The following is a 20214-nucleotide window of genomic DNA, read 5'->3' on the forward strand; positions in this document are numbered from 1 at the left end:
ACAAAGCCTGACAGAAACATGAATGTTTTCACTTGATGTATTGAAGACCACAAACGTACATTCTTCGCAATAATTTTTGTTTACTTTTATATTGCGCGATATGTCTATATTCTACAATATATTGCGACGCTGATTTGTAAATTTTATTTTAAAAACTATATATATATATATATATATATATATATATATATATATATATATATATATATATATATATATATATATATATATATATATATATATATATATAATATTTTAAAAACTATGTAAATAACAAAACTCCAACGGAAAAGGACATTAAACGCAAACTTAACCCGATATAAGATTACATTAAAAGTTGTTTCCCAATAGACACAAAAATGTTAACCAAGACACGAAACCAATTCACAATATTTAATAAAGGATTCATAGCCAACTCTCTCTCCGTGGTATTGTTAGGTTTAAGATAAAATAAACACATTTTATTTCTCAAAGCTTTCCCAATTCATGTATGAAACTGAGATACTTAATCAATACTTACACATACTGGAATTGTTTAAAAGTACGGTAGACTACGAGAAAAGCACACACAAGTTTTGAAGATATCATAATAAAATTTATACTCGAAAAAAAATGTATTGAGTAATATAAACTACTTTGAAACAGGTTGTAAGTGAATCACATGCGTAAAGCCTATGAGCCAACGTTAAACAAAATCCCGATGTTGAGGCAAGTCAAATTCCTGCTGTCATAAAAGACTACGCGATGATAAACGATTAAAATGATCATTTTTATAACTTACGGTTTTATTATATACTTATTTTGAATTGCTATATGTTTAAATTTACTGCAAACTATTTTACGAAAAGTGTCCAGTTAGGTAGAAATGTGCACTGTTCTACAATTAATAAAAAATACAATTTCTCAATCCTCCCTAATGACGGCAGTTGTAACCGTTAACCGATAGGGAAGGCAACCGCTCTGAGGAGTTGTGCAAGTCATTGCCGGAACGGCTGGCGGACGTTGTCTAGAAGCGTCCGGAACGCGTCTGCCAAGGTCTTCAGATCGAGCAGGAAGATGCCGCCGAGGGTGATCACCAAGAACACCAGACCGACGACGCCGACCGCCTTCGCAGACGGCCGCTGGTCCTCGGCGCTGTTCAGCTTACGCGTCTGTAAAATAATCAGCAAGATTTAGAATAAAGCTTAAAAAAAGTATCGTCTGGTCAAGCCGTCCCTACTATCAGGATACACATACTTTTTACTATGCTGCAATACATTTAAAAATGTATCAAAGCGACAGACACGGACTTCAATTTATTGAAAAGTTTGCAAGAATGGTTTCTTAGAGGAGCCTAATAACGTCTATTATGAAATTAACGAATTAATGACTGGAACAAGGTATCGAGCGTAGTAAATAATTGCAAAGCATTCTATACATAGATTGAGACGTCATTACGTCAGTGTCACCTCTATACTAAGACGCATCACATTCCCCTGGTTTGGGGAATTATGCTCCCGCCAAAGTAGTTTTGCGTAGGAATTAAAATGTTTGTAATGAAAGAAAACTCGTTTTTTTATTGTGTGTTTAAAACGGAATGTTGTTTAAAGAAATGTGTTTAAATTATGTTTAAATGTGATATTGTAGATTGATAGCGATTATCAAAAGCACGATTACCTGACATACTTTCGCTTTCACTTTGAACTCGTAAAAGAAGTGCTACCGGGCTACTCATAAATCCTTTTGCGTTAGTACACAGGTCAGTAAGACCGGTATGCATACAATGATTGCAAAGAGCTAACTTTCAAGGTGTGCTTTGCTTTATGGGTGTTATGATAATGTGACGATAAACAGTTGCGCTTTACATACTTTTTAATCCGTATACTACAGTGAGTGTAATGCAGCCGGACATTGACTTACAAAAGATCTTACGACACCACTTAGTTACGAAAGAATTTGAAATCACAGGAACAGATTATTAACGATGAAATATTCATCAAATAAAAGGATTATGAAAGACTGAATAGAAATAAACAGGACAGCTGAAATTAACTTAAAATAGAGGTTTGTGCTAAGAAATTGTACTTCTTCCAAAATTACACCGTAACTTAATCCATTTATGCCTAGCGTCTAGAAAAAATGACTTTGCAAACAGCGAGACGCCGCATGATGCGGCGTCTCATCAGGGTCTACGCTGTTTGCTTCAAGGAATTTCTTTAAAAAATATTCTAAATATAGAAATAAATGTACTAGACATCCGTAATTATGGAAATAAATTAATCCAATTTAAAAGGATGGGAGAGTCTACTAGGCATAAATGGGCTAAATGGGTCGTATGATGTTTACCCGGACGGGCTCTGGCTGCGTTAGAGAATGCATATAAAAAACTTACCGTGGAACTTAACTTCTTCACCTCGATCTTGAGTTTCTCTTGGATCTTCTCAACAATTGCGTTCAGCTCTTCCTTCGTGTATTGTACGGGCTCTGCCACCCAGCCACAGGGGCAGTAACAATCAGTGAAGCATTCCTCCTCCGGCGGCAGCGGCTGTTGCGTTGTCACTGAAAATCGTTAATAAATCAAAGCGCTATATACATTGAAAGGGTTTTGGCTAGAAAAAAATGAACAAGCGACAGCCGATGAGGTGGGAAAAGGAAGCTACAAAAATGACACATTTTGTATTTAGGAGTCCACATTGAGCTATTAAGGCGCATGTAAACCTGGCTTTGGTAATGCGTGGAAAATAATAGAAGGCTGAGTTTGACTTCCAGTTCACAAGGCTGTCACTATGTACATGAGCGTTCCCAAGTGATATTTTAGTGTAAATAGATGTACCTATATTTATCAATTGATACACATAATATATTCACGATATTGATCAGAATGAGTAAAAGAAGTCTGATGAGCTTAAGTATATTTGAGTCGTGTTCTGAGAAAACTGGGCATAATGCATGTGCGTAAAGTGTCATCCCAGATTAGCCTGTGCAATCCGCACAGGCTCATCAGGGACGACACTTTCCGCTTTGATGACATTTTTCGTTTAAATGAAGTATCTTCTTAGAAAAAATCTAATTAAGGCGGAAAGTGTCGTCCCTGATTAGCCAATGCGGACTGCACAGGCTAATCTGGGACGACACTTTGTGGTGATTTTTAACTTACCACCGTTCTTTACTTACGTTCATTTTTCTTTGGGTAAATTGTTCCTTTTAGTTAATATATTAAAAGCGTCCATTGATTTCCGGTAAGCATTGTTGACGTTTAATTCATTGTTGAAAATATGCCTAGAAATGTATCGTTGTATGTCGTTGTATGTTGTTTTTATATCCATTTGTTTAATAAATGTTTATTCTGTTGATAAAGACCAGAATCTCATTATTATGCTTTATAATTAAGTCAAACCACTATTACGTAGATCTCAACTGTATCACTATGGAAATGTCCGAGTAACGCCGCATGAGCAGAAAGTATAAAAGGGCGCGTTTCTTCTATGAATAGTCAGTTGTACTGCCGACTTCGTCGAGTTAACATCGCGAAATTAGGTAATTAAATTATATTATTAACATACATTAGGGACTTTGGGCACATAGAGACTGGCTATCCTCTTCAAACGTTCTGAGAGCCTTGAAGTTGGATTCCTACCCCTCAGCAGCCCGGGTCGCTAATAGTTGATATATAAGTCACATACCTTCACACAACACTACAAGGCTCCATACCTAGGGTAACGAGTCACACAGACTCGGAGTCATAACGAAGTGTTCCGAGACATAGGTCTCCATACATAGTCTCGAGGTCATAGGTCTCCATACATAGCTCCGAGACATAGGTCTCCATACATAGCTCCGAGACATAGGTCTCCATACATAGACCCGAAGACATAGGTTTCCATACATAGTTTCGAGGTCATAGGTCTCCATACAACGTCTCGAGGACATAGGTCTCCATACATAGCTCCGAGGCATAGGGTTCCATACATAATCCTGAGACATAGGTCTCCATACATAGACCCGAGGTCATAAGCGTAAATAGTGGGGTTCGAGGTCATATGAATATAGCATTTGATTACATTTGATTTACTGTTCCAAACCAATTATTGTATTAATAACCAATCATAAAGCAATGTAGCTTGAGAAAAATGTTATACTATTGTATTGTGCTTTGGGTTATTGTCTGAACCATACTATAAAGACCGACGCTCGGTCGAAGACACGTTACAAAACTTGGTGGCAGCGGTGGGATAGCAGGATATCAGACCGTTATCCGTTACCTACAGCAACAGTATGGCGTCAGGCGGAGACCGAGAGCTCGATGCGTTGTATGAAGAGCTAGAGCAACTTCGAATACAAAACCAGAGACTCAGACTAGAAAGTGAGATCTCCGGGCTACAGCTAGAAATGGATAACATGGACACAGGGTCGACCGACCGCAAAAGACTGTCTCGAGGGGCAGGTATGAACCAAGAATCGTCAAGCCCATGTTTCTCAGAACACACTCGAGCACCAGACCCGAAATATGCTGAAGATACCCCGAAGTATGTGACCAAAAGACGGAGTACATCGCGACCCCAGTCGGAGACCCCGAGCAAGGAGCGTACCGCTATAATGAGACCTGCGACATATGATGGTTCGGGGTCCTGGTCCGATTATAAAGCACATTTTGATGCTTGTTCAGAATTAAACAGATGGACTGAAAAAGAGAAGGGACTGTACCTTGCCGTATCGTTGAGAGGTCAGGCACAGGGTGTATTTGGGAATTTGTCCAAACACTGCAATGACTATACAGAGCTTGTGATAGCTTTGCAAGAAAGGTTTCAGCCGCCCAATCAAACAGAATTGTACCGGGTGCAGCTTCGAGACCGAAAACAGCGTGCATCGGAAAACTTGTCAGAACTAGCGCAGGACATCAGAAGGCTGACAAATTTGGCTTACCCTACTGCCCCAGCCGATGTTAGAGAAACCCTTGCAAAAGAGCAATTTTTAGATTCGCTTCATAGCGTAGAGTTGAGGATACGCACCAAACAGGCTAGACCATCGAGTCTGAATGATGCTGTGCGTCATGCAGTCGAAATGGAAGCCTACTACAAAGCTGAGCAAAAGCACCTTGCCTCAAGTCAGGTGCTGACAACAAGTAGTGCGGAGGGCGATAGCCAGATCAAACACCAGAACGACCTCAAGTCCTTGCAGTCTGCAATTCAACAGTTACAAAACGAGTTCCGTGAGTGGAAACGACAAAGTAATAGTGCCCCGAGATCATTTCAACCTAGGAATACGAGCTCAGATAGACCACGGAATAACTTCCGAACACCTCGATGGAACCCAAGGCGCACTTATGTTCCCAGGTATAATAATAGTCAAAGGTCAAATACGAATGCGTCACATAAAATGGACCGAAGTACAGGTGACAAGGGTGGTGAAGTTAAGAAATCCACTTTCAATGGGGCCGGCTTATTCTTCGTAACAGCACACATCGATGGTTCTGCTGTAAGCTGTCTTATAGACACAGGAGCTACACTTTCGCTGATGTCAACACAGACCTGGAGTATGATTTGTGGCAAGTGTACCGATCTCAAATATTTTGACAAGGACATTTTCGCGGCTTGTGGAACGCCGCTTACTATCAAAGGTCAAACCACGGTAGATCTACGCATTAATGAGAAAACCTACCCCATTACGACAGTAATTGCGGATATTGACGGAGACATTATATTAGGTCTCGACTTTTTCAAACAGTATCAATGCCATATTGACTTGGAGTCAGAACAGATACGTATTAACGGAAACAATTGTACCCTTACAGGCCAAGGGGCTTCTGGATGCTACCGAGTAGTTGTATCAGAGAAAGTTCAAATACCTGCTAGATCAGAAATTATAGTACCAGCAGAGGTTACTGGCACGGAAAAAATAAAGGAGAACTTGTGCATTATCGAACCGACATTGAAATCATTGGAAGCTGGTAGAGGAATAGTTGCCAAATGCCTGATACAAGGTACTCAGAAATTCCCCGTACGTATGCTTAATCCATCAGAACAGTCCCAGATCGTCTACCCCGGGACACTTATAGCGATTGCCAGTCCCGTGGTCCAGGTACAAGAGGTTCGAGTGAATAAAACTTCTACACGTGTAGTTGAGACAGTACCTGAACATCTCCAGGAGCTCTACATGAGGACGATAGATGGACTCAATCCAGAGCAACGTAGGCAAGTTGCTAACTTATTAAACAAATACTCGGATGTATTTTCAAAAGGCGATGGTGATATTGGCAGGACTGGGATAATAAAGCATAGTGTCCCTACAGGAAATGCACGCCCAATAAAACAGCCACCACGTCGTGTACCAATCCACATGACCGGGGAGGTCGATGCTCAGATCGACGAAATGCTGGACAGAGGCATCATAAGGCCATCAAAAAGCCCATGGGCAAGCAGTATCGTTCTAGTAAAGAAGAAGGATGGTACCCAGCGCTTTTGCGTTGACTACAGAAAGCTCAACGACGTAACTATAAAGGACTCATACCCATTACCGAGAGTAGATGAATCATTAGACCAGTTATCCGGAAGTAGATGGTTTTCGTCATTAGATAGGAACTCTGGATACTGGCAAGTTGAGGTAGAAGATGAAGATAAACAGAAGACCGCTTTCTCAAGCCGTAGAGGGTTGTTTGAGTTTCAAGTTTTGCCTTTCGAACTCTGCAATGCCCCGGCAACTTTTGAGCGTTTAATTGAAATTGTACTATCAGGATTGCACTGGGAAGTATGCCTGATATACTTAGATGATGTAATTGTGACGGGGGCTACGTTTGACGACATGGTGAAAAACCTGAACATGGTATTGGAGAGGTTCAGAGACGCAGGTCTCAAACTGAAGCCTCGCAAATGTCAGCTATTTGCGAAAGAAGTTGAATTCTTAGGACACATTGTGTCTGAGAATGGCATTAGGACTGATCCCAAGAAGACTGAGTCTGTACGCACATGGCCAACCCCAAGGTGTGTTAGAGACGTGCGATCCTTCCTAGGTCTGTGTAGCTACTACAGACGCTTCATATATCGGTTTGCAGAAATTGCAAAACCATTGCATAAGTTGACAGAAAAGGGTGTGAAGTTTGTTTGGACTAAGGAATGCTGCGAAGCATTTGAAGGGCTGAAGGAAAGGCTGACTCAAACATCAGTGCTAGGCCACCCGATCTTTAGTGAGCCTTTTATATTGGATACCGACGCCAGTGACACGGCAATTGGTGCGGTATTATCGCAGAAACAGAATGGTGAAGAGCGAGCCATCGCGTTTGCAAGTCGAACATTAACTAAAAGTGAACAAAAATACTGCGTTACGCGGAAGGAACTTCTGGCAGTGGTCCACTTTGTGAAATACTTTCGCCATTTCCTATATGGAAAACTGTTTTTGTTGCGTACTGATCACGGTTCGCTTAGGTGGATTATGAACTTTAAGAATCCAGAGGGTCAAGTTGCTAGATGGCTGGAGATACTAGCATCATATGACTTCAAGATAGAGCACAGACCAGGTCGATTGCATGGAAATGCTGATGCTCTAAGCAGGCGGCAATGCAGACAATGTGGTGAAAACTGTCCGGACACGCGAGATGTAAAACCTGCAGTGAATATAATTGAACAGAGGGAACCCCAGGATAATGCTATATTAACAGATATTGTCTCAGCTCAGAGCTCTGACACAGATGTTTCACGTCTTAAGCAGTGGATCCTGGATAATACACGACCAAGTCATGCTGACGTTCAGGAATGCAGTCACTTCCTCAAAATATTACTGAACCAGTGGGAGCGTCTCGAAGTCAGAGATGAATTGGTAGTACGAAAATGGGACGTACTTGGGACCGACATTGTATATTGGCAGGTCATCGTCCCATTGAAACAAAGGCGAATGGTGCTGAAACACATGCATGACATAAAAGCCTCGGGACACCTTGGTATTAAGAAAACCTTAGCAAAGATAAGACAGCGATATTACTGGCCTGGATTACAACATGATGTGAAGATCTATGTGAACGGTTGTGATGTTTGTGCAAAACGCAAGTGCCCTACTCGAACAAAAAGAGCACCAATGCAGATCACAAGAAGCGGCTACCCAATGGAGCGCGTAGCCCTGGATATACTTGGAGAACTTCCCAAAACAGATAACGGCAATAAATACATACTAGTTGTGTCCGACTACTTTACCAAATGGACGGAAGCATACCCTATGCCGAACATTGAAGCTACAACAGTTGCTGAAATCGTGGTGCAGAATTTCATATGCCGATACGGAATACCAAGGAAACTACATTCGGATCAAGGAAGTCAGTTTACCAGCAGAGTCTTCATGGAGATGTGTCGTTTACTTGAGATTGAGAAAACTCGGACGACACCGTACCATCCAGAATCAGATGGGATGGTTGAGAGATTTAATCGTACTCTATGCACCATGTTGAGTGCATCTGTCGACACCCATCACAAGGATTGGGATAAGCAACTTCCATACGTAATGATGGCTTATAGGGCATCGGAACACGAAACCACCGGGATCACACCCAATTTGATGATGTTCGGACGAGAATCGACATCACCCTTAGATTTAGTGTATGAAATGCCGTCAGCAATCAAATCAACTCCTGCATGTGACTGGGTTTGGGAATTGCAGGATAACATGGAAAGTGTACATAAATTTGTACGAACACATACTGGGAATGCAATTCAACGACAAAAGAAATACCATGATAGAGCCCTATCATACGAAGCGTTTCAGCCTGGGGACAGAGTATATGTTTATTTTCCTATTAAGAATAGGGAAGGTTCACCGAAATTTACGTCGTACTGGAGAGGGCCATACCGAGTGTTAGAGAAGCTTACATGTGTTTTGTACAAAGTAGATTGTGGCAGAGCTGGTGCAACGCAGGTCATCCATACGGACCGTATGCGAAAAGTTCGAAGTCGGCTTCTCCTTGGAGAAACTGACATACCGGATGACGGCATAGCAGAAAGTGTGATGCCTGAGAATATAGAGCAACATTGCGAAAGTTCAGCAAGCGAATCAAGCGACCAAGAGGTAAGCTTTACCCGGACAGGTAGAAGAAAGACGAAATCTACCTGGCATAACGATTACGTGTTTTCTATTTTCAGAAACACCATGACCAAGACAAAAACAACCCCGAGGACAAGAACTTTGTGCCCGCTGTGCAAAGAGGATGTCCCGGTCACCATGAGCTTTCAGGACCACATGACGATGTGTGCTTCCAAGAGGATATCGTGCAAGGCTTGCGGGGTAACCTTCAAGAGGTCGTTTACCTTAAACGACATTATGCCCGAACGGGGCAGGATAAAGTTTCCCAGGGTAGTGACAAGGGATGTTCTGAGTCTGCCAGTGCTTGCGCGAGTGCAGTGATTGATAAGGAAGATCACGGCGAAAGTGACTGGGATTCCGATCCCGAGATCAGTGTGGACGAGAAGGGCTCTTCTTCAGACGAAGATAGTGACTTCGAGTTAGGTAGGACTGTTAGAAAGAGAACGGCTCCCACTCCTGTTCAAGCGCCGGTCAAGCGAGCCAAAGGTTCGGAGTCTGAACATCCTGGACCCAGTTGTCAAGTCAAAATCCTTGATGAACAGTGTAGAGGCGTTGATAAGGTAGAGACTGGGAAGTGGTTGCGCAGTAGCGGCGTTCGAGCGGATTACAAACCGAAGGGAGAGAATGCCGTTCAAGTCGACAGTGTTGTCCAAATGAACAAAAGTACGCAGGATGCAGTTATCGTTGCTGAAAGGGGGACACAGACACGAGACACCGTGCAAATGCTAAATGAATGTCAGTGCAACAAATTGCACAAGTGCAATTTTTGTGGAATAATTTTTGAGGATATGGCAATGTACTTCATCCACCAGGGTTGCCATACCAATGGACAGCCTTGGAGGTGTAATGTGTGCGGACACACATGTAATGACAGGCAGTCATTCTTTATTCATGTCACAATGCAACACAGTGCTTAGACTGTGAAATATGATTGTTTTATTTTCTGTTAATCATTGACACTTAGGTAAAGTGCATATTACTGTTACAGAGTATTATAGAGTATCATGTTTTGTTAATTTTTGGTGTTCTTTTAAGACTGCTTTGATTTGCCATGTTATGTTGTTTAAAAAAAATAAATAATAATAATAATATAAATACATGAATAAGCGGGACGCTTAAAATCGGAGGCGTGGGTAATGTGGTGATTTTTAACCTACCACCGTTCTTTACTTACGTTCATTTTTCTTTGGGTAAATTGTTCCTTTTAGTTAATATATTATAAGCGTCCATTGATTTCCGGTAAGCATTGTTGACGTTTAATTCATTGTTAAAAATATGCCTAGAAATGTATCGTTGTATGTCGTTGTATGTTGTTTTTATATCCATTTGTTTAATAAATGTTTATTCTGTTGATAAAGACCAGAATCTCATTATTATGCTTTATAATTAAGTCAAACCACTATTACGTAGATCTCAACTGTATCACTATGGAAATGTCTGAGTAACGCCGCATGAGCAGAAAGTATAAAAGGGCGCGTTTCTTCTATGAATAGTCAGTTGTACTGCCGACTTCGTCGAGTTAACATCGCGAAATTAGGTAATTAAATTATATTATTAACATACATTAGGGACTTTGGGCACATAGAGACTGGCTATCCTCTTCAAACGTTCTGAGAGCCTTGAAGTTGGATTCCTACACCTCAGCAGCCCGGGTCGCTAATAGTTGATATATAAGTCACATACCTTCACAGGCTCCATACCTAGGGTAACGAGTCACACAGACTCGGAGTCATAACGAAGTGTTCCGAGACATAGGTCTCCATACATAGTCTCGAGGTCATAGGTCTCCATACATAGCTCCGAGACATAGGTCTCCATACATAGCTCCGAGACATAGGTCTCCATACATAGACCCGAAGACATAGGTTTCCATACATAGTCTCGAGGTCATAGGTCTCCATACAACGTCTCGAGGACATAGGTCTCCATACATAGCTCCGAGGCATAGGGTTCCATACATAATCCTGAGACATAGGTCTCCATACATAGACCCGAGGTCATAAGCGTAAATGGTGGGGTTCGAGGTCATATGAATATAGCATTTGATTACATTTGATTTACTGTTCCAAACCAATTATTGTATTAATAACCAATCATAAAGCAAGGTAGCTTGAGGAAAATTTTATACTATTGTATTGTGCTTTGGGTTATTGTCTGAACCATACTATAAAGACCGACGCTCGGTCGAAGACACGTTACAACTTTACGCACATGCATTAAGCCCAGTTTTCTAAGAACGCGGCTCATTTGGTTAGTTTAATGAACGTAATACAGTCAGTCCTATTCCAAACAGGACAAATCAAATAAATCCGGGATTAACCGCTCAAAGGTGAGTGAAAGCAAATCATTATTTGTTTACTGACCGTTTGTGGTGTTTCCGTGGGAGGGAGCCAATGTGGTTGTCGCCTTGGAGGTCGATGTAGACGATAAGTTCGGCTTCTTTCCCGTCGGCACAGGTGTTTTTAGGCCCGGATGGGATTCTTCTGGTATCGTCGGTTCCGGAGCATCAGTGAAGGCAACATCCGACGTACGTGAGGAACTGAACGTGACATTGTTGTCCGGTGGAGCGGTCCAGCAGGGAACTGTTTGCGACTCTACTGTGTTGTTTTTGCTGTTCGGCACTGGAAAGATTCCGTTTAAGGTATTGTATCAAACGTTAAAATAATATTGAGTGGGGGATCTTTACATTGCAACTGCTCCTGTTTGACCCTGTATTCAACTTTATAACTTTTCATTTTGCTAGTGCACTTTGTTATTTAAGTTTAATCAGATCCATTGAATTATTTTCAAATTTGTCTACACAAGTGGTTTATTGAATGAAACATGGCTTTTCAGATAAAACATTTTACGTATTCCCCAACACAATTCTAGTAGAAAACACGCAATAATCGGCTGGATTTTTAATGTATACTGCATTGAATTGTTTTTATGTTTTTAGAATATGAACTCTAGAATGGTCTTTTACTGAATATATTCCGCTTTAACTGGAAGTCCATGGCATGTCTGCCCAAATAATGCGTCCATACTTACTTACCAGTTTGGTTACAGTCTTCATTTACAGCACCGTCGATGTCTGCGTCTTCAACAAAAACTTTCAAAAGTTCAAACATGCAATGTATGTTTTGAGTTAACAGATCTGAACAGATAATTTATACAGACGTATCGTCTACAACACTTTATCGTTAAAGTTTGTCATTAACACGTGCATGCATTTGTGTATTACTATATAATAAAGGATGATATGTTTGATGCCTATTACTATATAATAAAGGATGATATGTTTGATGCCTATTACTATATAATAAAGGATGATATGTTTGATGCCTATTACGAACATTATTGTGCCTCCTACTGAATAAGGACATTAAACAACGATGCTTGTAATTTAAACATAGGCTTGGCGGAACCTAACATACACAAAATGAAGAACATGTGTTCATATTAAGAGCGGATTTGGCTAATGTTGACAGCAAACTATTTTGCAAGAAAATACCCGATATATATTGATAACTTACGGTTTAGATCATTGCAAACCCCAAACACACTTGAAACATTAAAATAGACATATATACGTTTTGCAACGTGCATTTGGGCAATACGCTGCATTCACCGGGGCAAAATGATGAAAAGACCGTTTTCATGCAAATGCTCCTTCCAAACATATGTGGAATACTGCAATAACTATCGACAGCAAGTATGTACCCGAGTACGAATAAATAACTCGACTAACTTCATATAATAACAAACATTTATGGCACCAAAAGTGAATCTAAATAACAATACTCGGCACATTTCACAATTTCTTGTCATAGATTACAAGAACAACATTCATTAATACTTGAAATCTCAATTTTATTTTACGTATGCCGTCTTATCCAAGGAAAAATTCAATAATATGATTTGTTTCCAAATTGTTTATCAGCAAATGACTTAACAATTACTTTTCATCTACCACAAGGTCCATATATGTTACATTAGGTAGGTCACATCTTAAATGATCTCTACTAATCTCATTGTAACACCCGGAGATGGTGTTTGCGTAACTATATATAGTGGTTTTGCCCTTATGCGACCTCTTAAGAAAACACTTGTTAATTGACAAACCCTTAGGTAGGCCACACGGTCACCAAAGTACCGGTTTGTAACAAGCCTTCACAAATATATATATATATATATATATATATATATATATATATATATATATATATATATATATATATATATATATATATATATATTGTGGTACAGAGGCTTTTAGATGACCACAAGCGATTGTGTAGACAATTTCCAAATTACTTAATTACTTTCGTGTTCCAAAAAGGTTATATTAAAAAGTTTTTTTTATTTTTATGTTGTTGTTTTTTGTTAAGCACGAAATCATTCAAAAAGTAAAAAGAAATTAAACAAACGCTAATTATGATATTAATGGAATTAATGACTTCAGTTTTTTTTTAAATACAACGCAACTTTTGCCTCTGTATCGTTATGCTGCGAACATCGTTATCAAAAAGAATTTGGCTTAATTGCGTAATGAATATTATACCACATAAACATTTAATAATTGGTATTTGCTAAATTTATAAAATTATATTTTAAAGACCGATTGTTTTGTGTTCTCTTCGTAAACAACAACAACATCCCCATGCACGCGCAGAGCGCGTGTTTTACGAAACTGGAAAGAACATGTAGCTAGTAAGTGTCTCTGAAGAGCGGTATTTATGAACTGTTTTTACAATATTAAAAAATGGTGGCTGCTGATTAGCTGAACGGATTGGGCGAGCACTTAGTTATTGAGGGTATATTAAAAAGAATTCCTCCGCAGTAAGAAACGTATTCGGTCTCTGCGATCGTTCATTTTTGGGTTTCTTAACCCATTTATGCCTAGCGTCTAGAAAAAAGGCCTTTGCAAACAGCGTAGACCCAGATGAGACGCCGGATGATACAATTTAGAAGGATGGGGGAGTCCACTAGGCATAAATGGGTTAATGCTGATGAATGCTCTTAAGAAACCCTAATTGATTGATGTTCTCACTAGATTTATTACTCAGTTCGCAGCTTTACCTTTCATCTGATTATCCAATATGTCTGTTCATATTTTCGAACTATAACAAATAAACTGTGGTGCGATTCTCAAAAAAGGATTGTTATGCTGCATCACTTTTACGTTCATATTACGTCAGAACTGGGACGTTACAATACTTACCTACTTCACCGGCCAGCCGATCGTCAGTGCAATTGTCCTCATCTACCAGCCCGTCACAGTCGTTATCCTTCCCGTCGGCATCGCTACTATCAGATAGCGAACATACCTGTAGCGCAATACGTATAATTGAACAATGGAAGAGTAATTCACGTATATAGCAATATAATGACCATTGGAAGAACTATATGGAATTGGAAAAGGTCACTCATATTTTGCGATATGTCGGGAACTGGAAACAAGATTACATCAGGTCGCTCACCCGTCGGGGAACTCAACTTATCTGAGCAAGCTTTGTAATGTTTAAATGTGACTTCATAAGTGTTCACAAATTTTCACTGAAGTCATACAAGGAAACGGAAGCTAAAAGTTGGCCGTGTTCTAAAATGGAATGAAACCCGCTTTCAAACTGTTTTAAGATATCATTAAAAAAATGTAACCCCGGGTGTAGCAAATATTGATATCGGGGAGGGGGAGGCATGATTTGAACCTTCTTGGTAAAAGGCCGCCATATAATGTCACATTCAAAATAAAGAGTGTTGGGCCGAGCGGTTTCAGATAAAAAAAATCACTACATACATATAAGGGTATGAATTGACCCCCGGGTCGGACCAATTTTGGCCCTATGTTCATTTTTTGAATAAACATGTTTAAGGACATCCATATCATGTTACATTTCAAATATAAAACATTGGCAACTTGTTGTTACAGAAGATTTCCCCAGTGTTCACTAAATATGTAGAAGCTTAAAAAGTCATCCATCTGCGAGGACAATTTTTACATCAGGGGCATGACCACCAGGACGAAGTCAGTTTTGACCCTTAAACCATGAAGTGAACAAACTTCGTAAAAGACCACCATACAAGTGTGAATGCCAAATGCCAATTCTGTGAGCACTACGTAATGTGTTAAGTACACTTAATAACGAAAACTCTATGTTTTAACACAGAACATACATTGCATATATATTGCACTACTAGTATATTAAGTACAAAAACGTTTGCTCGAATATGTTGTAGAACAATAATTGTGTCTATATGACGTATGTACGAAACAGCACATACTAATACGGATTTCTAAACACAGTGCATTTCTTATTGCAATAAAAGAGTTTTCTGCTGGTTAGCCAACTTTTATTAGCAATTGAATAACACTTTCCTTCCGTTTATTTTCTGTTACTTCTCCTTCTGAACTTGTATTCTAATTTTAATTTTTGATTAATCAACGTTTTATCTGTTTTGAAAAAAAGTCAGAACATAGTGTATATGCTCTTTAATGTGCAAAGTCAATACACATGATAATGATTAACATTACATGGTCGGGATATGCTCTCTTTTCCGGAGCATGGTCTCGTACATTGTTCAGTTATTGCTGTCACGTAAATAGCAAATATATACAAAGTGAAACTTTATTTGCAACATCAGGAGATAAACTCTATTATATCGTGTGGTCCTTTATTTATAGAAAGGAAATAATTGCCGAACAGTGAGACACAAACAGTTCTCGCAATGGCATACATGTACACAAAATACACTTAAAATGAGTGAAGCTGGGGGTCATCGCATGTAAACGGTCAGTGCGCAACATTCACTGTTTTAATAAGTTGCTAAGCAACTGCATACCTAACACTAGCGCAAAATTATTTACACTCCAATAAAGTAAAACCACAAATTACCAATAACCACAATTTAAATTTAATTGCAATAAAGCGACAACAATTTAATGTAATCATAATTTACTCCACGGTGAGCTATTGGAAAAAGTTACTGAAGCGTTTTGCATATTTTTTAATTGTACTTGTTAGTAATTTAACAAAAAAATAAATAAGAAAAACCGCACATGGTATGTTTGTGAACATCTTAGAAAATGAATTACTTAGAACTGCAATTTTGACTTGACTCCGGAAGGGTTAACGATGACTTATAAGTTTGAACGCTGTAGGTAGAGAAAGAATCTTACCGGATTTGTTGTTCCATATAACTGGTCACTGGCAAAAAACATGCCAGGAGTAGTATTGATCTCCTTATATATTATGCAATAACAAGGCTCATCGTCATTAGGAGATACGTCCTTGCCAGTTTTCGTAACGCAAAACTTGGAATGTAAGCCGCTTCAAATGTATAATAATAATAATAATAATAATAAGATTATATTCTCTTGTCGAGAAACATTTCTAATAGCACATTGTTGATACATCATGTTATTGTGTACGCTGTACGTTATCAGAACGTGGTCATGACTAATTTTAAAGAAACGTTATTACATCACAGAAACATGAATACATCACAGAAACATTAATACATCACAGAAACATTAATACATCACAGAAACATTATTACATCACAGAACTATTAATGAAAGTAGCCTTCTAGAGATATCGTTTAATAAACTTATTCTGAAGGAGGGAGGGATAAATGTATATTTTGAGGGAGCAAACGGAAGAATAAGTGAACGAACGAAAGAAACAAAAATACAAATGATTATATGAATTAGCGCATGAACAAGAGAATGGCGACATAAGGATTGCATATGAGGAAGACAGATAGTAGCGTATGGAAATTATCTCTCCTTATAGATAAACATACTTGAATGGAAAATCTTTGCGACAAGAATCGCTGAACTGATCGGTTGGTGGAATAAACATCCTCATGTTATTCACTTTGAGCAGCACATACACAGGCTTCACAGAGTTCAGTCTGAGAGTCTGAAGAGACAAACAAAGGCTTCATCATCATCATCATCATCATCATCATCATTATCATCATCATCATCATCATCATCATCATCATCATCATCATCATCATCATCATCATCATCATCATCATCATCATCATCATCATCATCATCATCATCATCATCATCATCATCATCATCACCATCACCACCATCATCATCATCATCATCATCATCATCATCATCATCATCATCGTCATCATCTTCATCAATCATTATCATCATCATCATCATCATCATCATAATCATCATCATCATCATCATCATCATCGTCGTCATCGTTGCCATCGTCATTATCATCATATGCAGCAGCAGTAGCACCACCACCATCATTCTAACCCTCATGTAGATCTTTATTTAGATCGGCATCAATATTATTGAAAAAATCAACATCTCCGTTGTCATTTTTATACTAAAAAGCCATATCAGTGTATTTTTTAAAATAAGCTTTATCATCATGATTTTTTCAAATATTAGTTCAAATTATTATTATTGACATAATCATAGTCATCCTCAAAACCACTATCGTCAATACCATTATGATCACAACGACAATAACACCAACACTCATGGTCATACCGTTTTGTTGATGAGTGTTATGGTAAATGACTGGTCCGTGTTCTTAGGGGAGTAGGACATATCGTAAGTGTGGTTAACTATGACAAAGGTGTTGTCCTCGATGCTCTGTACAAAAACGGTAGCAGTGATGTCTAGTTTCGGAATAAAATATTCCTTTCCCTGTGTATATGGTGGTGGTATCTGGATAAAGTCTGTGTCGCTTACGGACTCCTTGCAAAACATGGCAAGTGTTTGTTTATTCCATTTATATTCTGAAAAGCAAAATGATTCTTACTTGTATAAGAAGTGCATTTGTTGAAGAGCTAATGTAGTTTATTTGACGTTTGCAATGTTTTTATATAGATACGTAAAAAAATTATTGTTCTTTTTTTCTCAAATACTTAACTAGTTTCACAGTTCACAGCGCAGTCCTCCTTTCTCGATTGGTGGTATGCTTTTTAATTTTAACAAAGATTCCAGTTGTGTGTTCCTTTTAACCATCATATTTTGTATTGGTCTAGATATTATAGTTGAATATTTACTATTTATTGACAGAAAAGCCATCGAACAAAACAATAAAACGTTAAAAAGCTGATCTGAATATTGGCCTTCAATCATACCTATAGAAGCACCAGTGGTCACTTCTAGTATTCCGTAGTTGTAGTTAAGGTAGTTAACGTGTGTACAATCAGAGCCGGCTATGGAAACTAGAAAACACAATAAACATCTGAATTACTGAAAAGAAATCACTTGTACATATTTGCATGGTAACGCATAATCAGGCAAACACATTAAATGTCTTATGCCTTGTCACACTGGATTTGCGTTCTTACTTCGTTCTGATTGCGACCGTGAATGCGATAGAATTTTAAAGGAAGCCGTCGTGAGAACGCGTGTAGGCCCGGTCACACAGCGCATTACGGCTAAATCACGTACACAAAGTTTTGAAAATCTGGTGGACATGGTCGTAAGTGATAATTTCTGTTAATGTTGGCTTGGCTGTGCTTTGGAAGTGCTTTGTACTATGTCTGGCCGTCGGCGGCTGTTCCACTACTGAAACAATGCCAACTACTTATAGCCGCGTGTAAGGTTAGAAATAGGTTCGCGCGTGTTTCAACGCGGGGAAAAATAGGCAAGTTACCACGGCTAGCCGCGACCTTATCACGTCAGGAGCACTGCTGATCACGTGTTGAGAACGATCGTTAAACGGGAACTTCGATGCCAAAGCACTGTCAAATCACGGCTCGGCCTCGTCGGAAGCGCAGCTTGCCACGTATAAATGCGGTCCTCTCAGTTTACGATCTTCTAAAGTCAACGTTTGCTTGCTGTTCTCAATTTAAAAATGGCCAGAAATAATGGTTCCCCTGCAAAGAAGCCAACTATGTATACGAAGACCAAGGCCAAGATTCCAGGTGAGAATGAGGCTCTTCAAGCCCCACAGGCCCAGGAATCGGTTCATGTCCAGGTCGAGGGCCAAGCTCCTCCTGCTGATGCTGCCTGTCCAAACCCTGGCCCTCAGGCTGATACTGACCATGTTGCTCATGGAGAAGCGGAGGCTGCTGTTGATGGTCCGTACATATTATTTTAATCATGCACTATCTTTTCATTTGTAAATTGTGTTACTTTCAAATTTACATTTCGAACTTCTATCTAGAAATGAACATTTGACGCAACTAACTAAATTGTCACTTAATGATTTTGTTTCATTTTCAGGCGCTACACCTGTCGCTACCCCTGCTTCCATCCCTCCTGCCACACCACTGCTGCCACCATTACCACTACCTCTGTTGACAACCCTGCTGCTGTCCCCAAGCAATTGTGGCATTAAGAAGGGAGAAACACTGGAAGCATTCCTTCTACCCCATCTCCCTAAGTCGAGGGGGAAGAACCAGTATTCGTAGGCAAGAGCCGTGGACGGGGACATGGCAAGGGTAAGGCGAAGACGGCATTCAAGGCCCCCAAAAAGGACTGGAACCTTGACGCTGCCATAGAGAAGGAAGTTCTAGAGTTGCTGAAGGCCAACTGCTACCTCTGAATGCGAAGCAAGAAAGACTAGAAGCAGAAGAGGCAGTCGTAAAGCCCCAGCTGAGGAATCAAGTCCCGCACCAAGATATTCCGTACCACCCTCCTTCTACTTTTTCTCTTAGTAAAAACAAAAAAACAAGCAAGATGTGTGGGACCTGTCCTGCTGGTGCTTGAGCATATAGTTGAGAATATCATGGCGTTGAAGGTTCATTTTCACCCCCTTACCTCTAACCTGAAAGTGCAAAAGTCTAAGAAAATTTGCTGTATTTATATGTATTACAAGCAGTGAACATTCGTTTGTAGCACATGTTCTAAACGTCGTTTGAACGGTATTATGTAGTGCTGTGTGCGCGGAAAACCCCGCTTATCAGTGATAAACCGCAAAACACATGACATTCCCCTAGATACCAACGCGTAACACCCGTCCCATTACCGTGCTATGCCCGTGACCTGTCTTTCAAAGTTTATATCACTTCCGGAAAACGAATTATTGCGTGTGTTGCACGCGTATTGCACGTATTTACCACGTGTATCACCCATGGTAGTCCGAGGTATACAGTTTTGAGCAGTTCCGAATTTTTTTCCGCGTCCAACGCCGTTGCGAATTTTTCCCGCGTCCTGCCACATCTTGAGATCAACTTAAGCTCGAATTTAACTTG

General features: G+C 39.6%; 5 protein-coding genes and 1 long non-coding RNA gene across 8 annotated transcripts in view; 3 read left to right on the top strand and 3 right to left on the bottom strand.

The window, feature by feature from the left end:
• The window catches only part of LOC127841266 (zinc finger protein 26-like), a 231740-nt gene that overhangs the window by 100339 nt on the left and 111187 nt on the right, over positions 1-20214 (top strand). The gene's annotated exons all lie outside the window — the stretch shown is intronic.
• Positions 1-20214, bottom strand: part of LOC127841267 (galactocerebrosidase-like) — a 247916-nt gene that overhangs the window by 82056 nt on the left and 145646 nt on the right. The gene's annotated exons all lie outside the window — the stretch shown is intronic.
• Positions 1-20214, bottom strand: part of LOC127841268 (galactocerebrosidase-like) — a 241069-nt gene that overhangs the window by 82056 nt on the left and 138799 nt on the right. The window lies entirely within an intron of this gene.
• LOC127841280 (calmodulin-like) overlaps positions 1-20214 on the top strand; it is a 210953-nt gene that overhangs the window by 6937 nt on the left and 183802 nt on the right. The window lies entirely within an intron of this gene.
• LOC127842078 (uncharacterized) lies at positions 239-17773 on the bottom strand. Its single transcript, XM_052371395.1, has 6 exons — positions 17552-17773; positions 14243-14348; positions 12074-12118; positions 11403-11660; positions 2372-2538; positions 239-1151 (listed from the first exon to the last, which is right to left on the bottom strand). The coding sequence occupies exons 1-6, from the start codon at positions 17771-17773 to the stop codon at positions 978-980; spliced, it is 972 nt and encodes a 323-aa protein (XP_052227355.1). The 3' UTR covers positions 239-977.
• LOC127841283 (uncharacterized) lies at positions 3121-11240 on the top strand. Of its 2 annotated transcripts, XR_008030836.1 has the most exons (4): positions 3121-3745; positions 3801-3855; positions 3912-4014; positions 11064-11240. It is a non-coding gene; the product is annotated as an uncharacterized LOC127841283 (long non-coding RNA). The 2 variants fall into 2 exon arrangements; XR_008030835.1 differs by lacking the exon at positions 11064-11240 and having other exon boundaries at positions 3912-4088.

The sequence above is a fragment of the Dreissena polymorpha genome, chromosome 8, assembly GCF_020536995.1.
Source record: "Dreissena polymorpha isolate Duluth1 chromosome 8, UMN_Dpol_1.0, whole genome shotgun sequence".
NCBI lineage: Eukaryota > Metazoa > Mollusca > Bivalvia > Myida > Dreissenidae > Dreissena > Dreissena polymorpha.

What these genes read in the sequence shown, in the direction of transcription:
- LOC127842078 (XM_052371395.1), bottom strand. Translation starts at nt 17,773, where the DNA reads ATGTTTTGCAAGGAGTCCGTAAGCGACACAGACTTTATCCAGATACCA. An exon ending in TAACACTCATCAACAAAACG is followed by an intron (nt 14,349 to 17,551) that starts GTATGACCATGA and finishes ATTGCGCTACAG; the next exon opens with GTATGTTCGCTATCTGATAG. An exon ending in TGAAGAAGTTAAGTTCCACG is followed by an intron (nt 1,152 to 2,371) that starts GTAAGTTTTTTA and finishes ATTATTTTACAG; the next exon opens with ACGCGTAAGCTGAACAGCGC.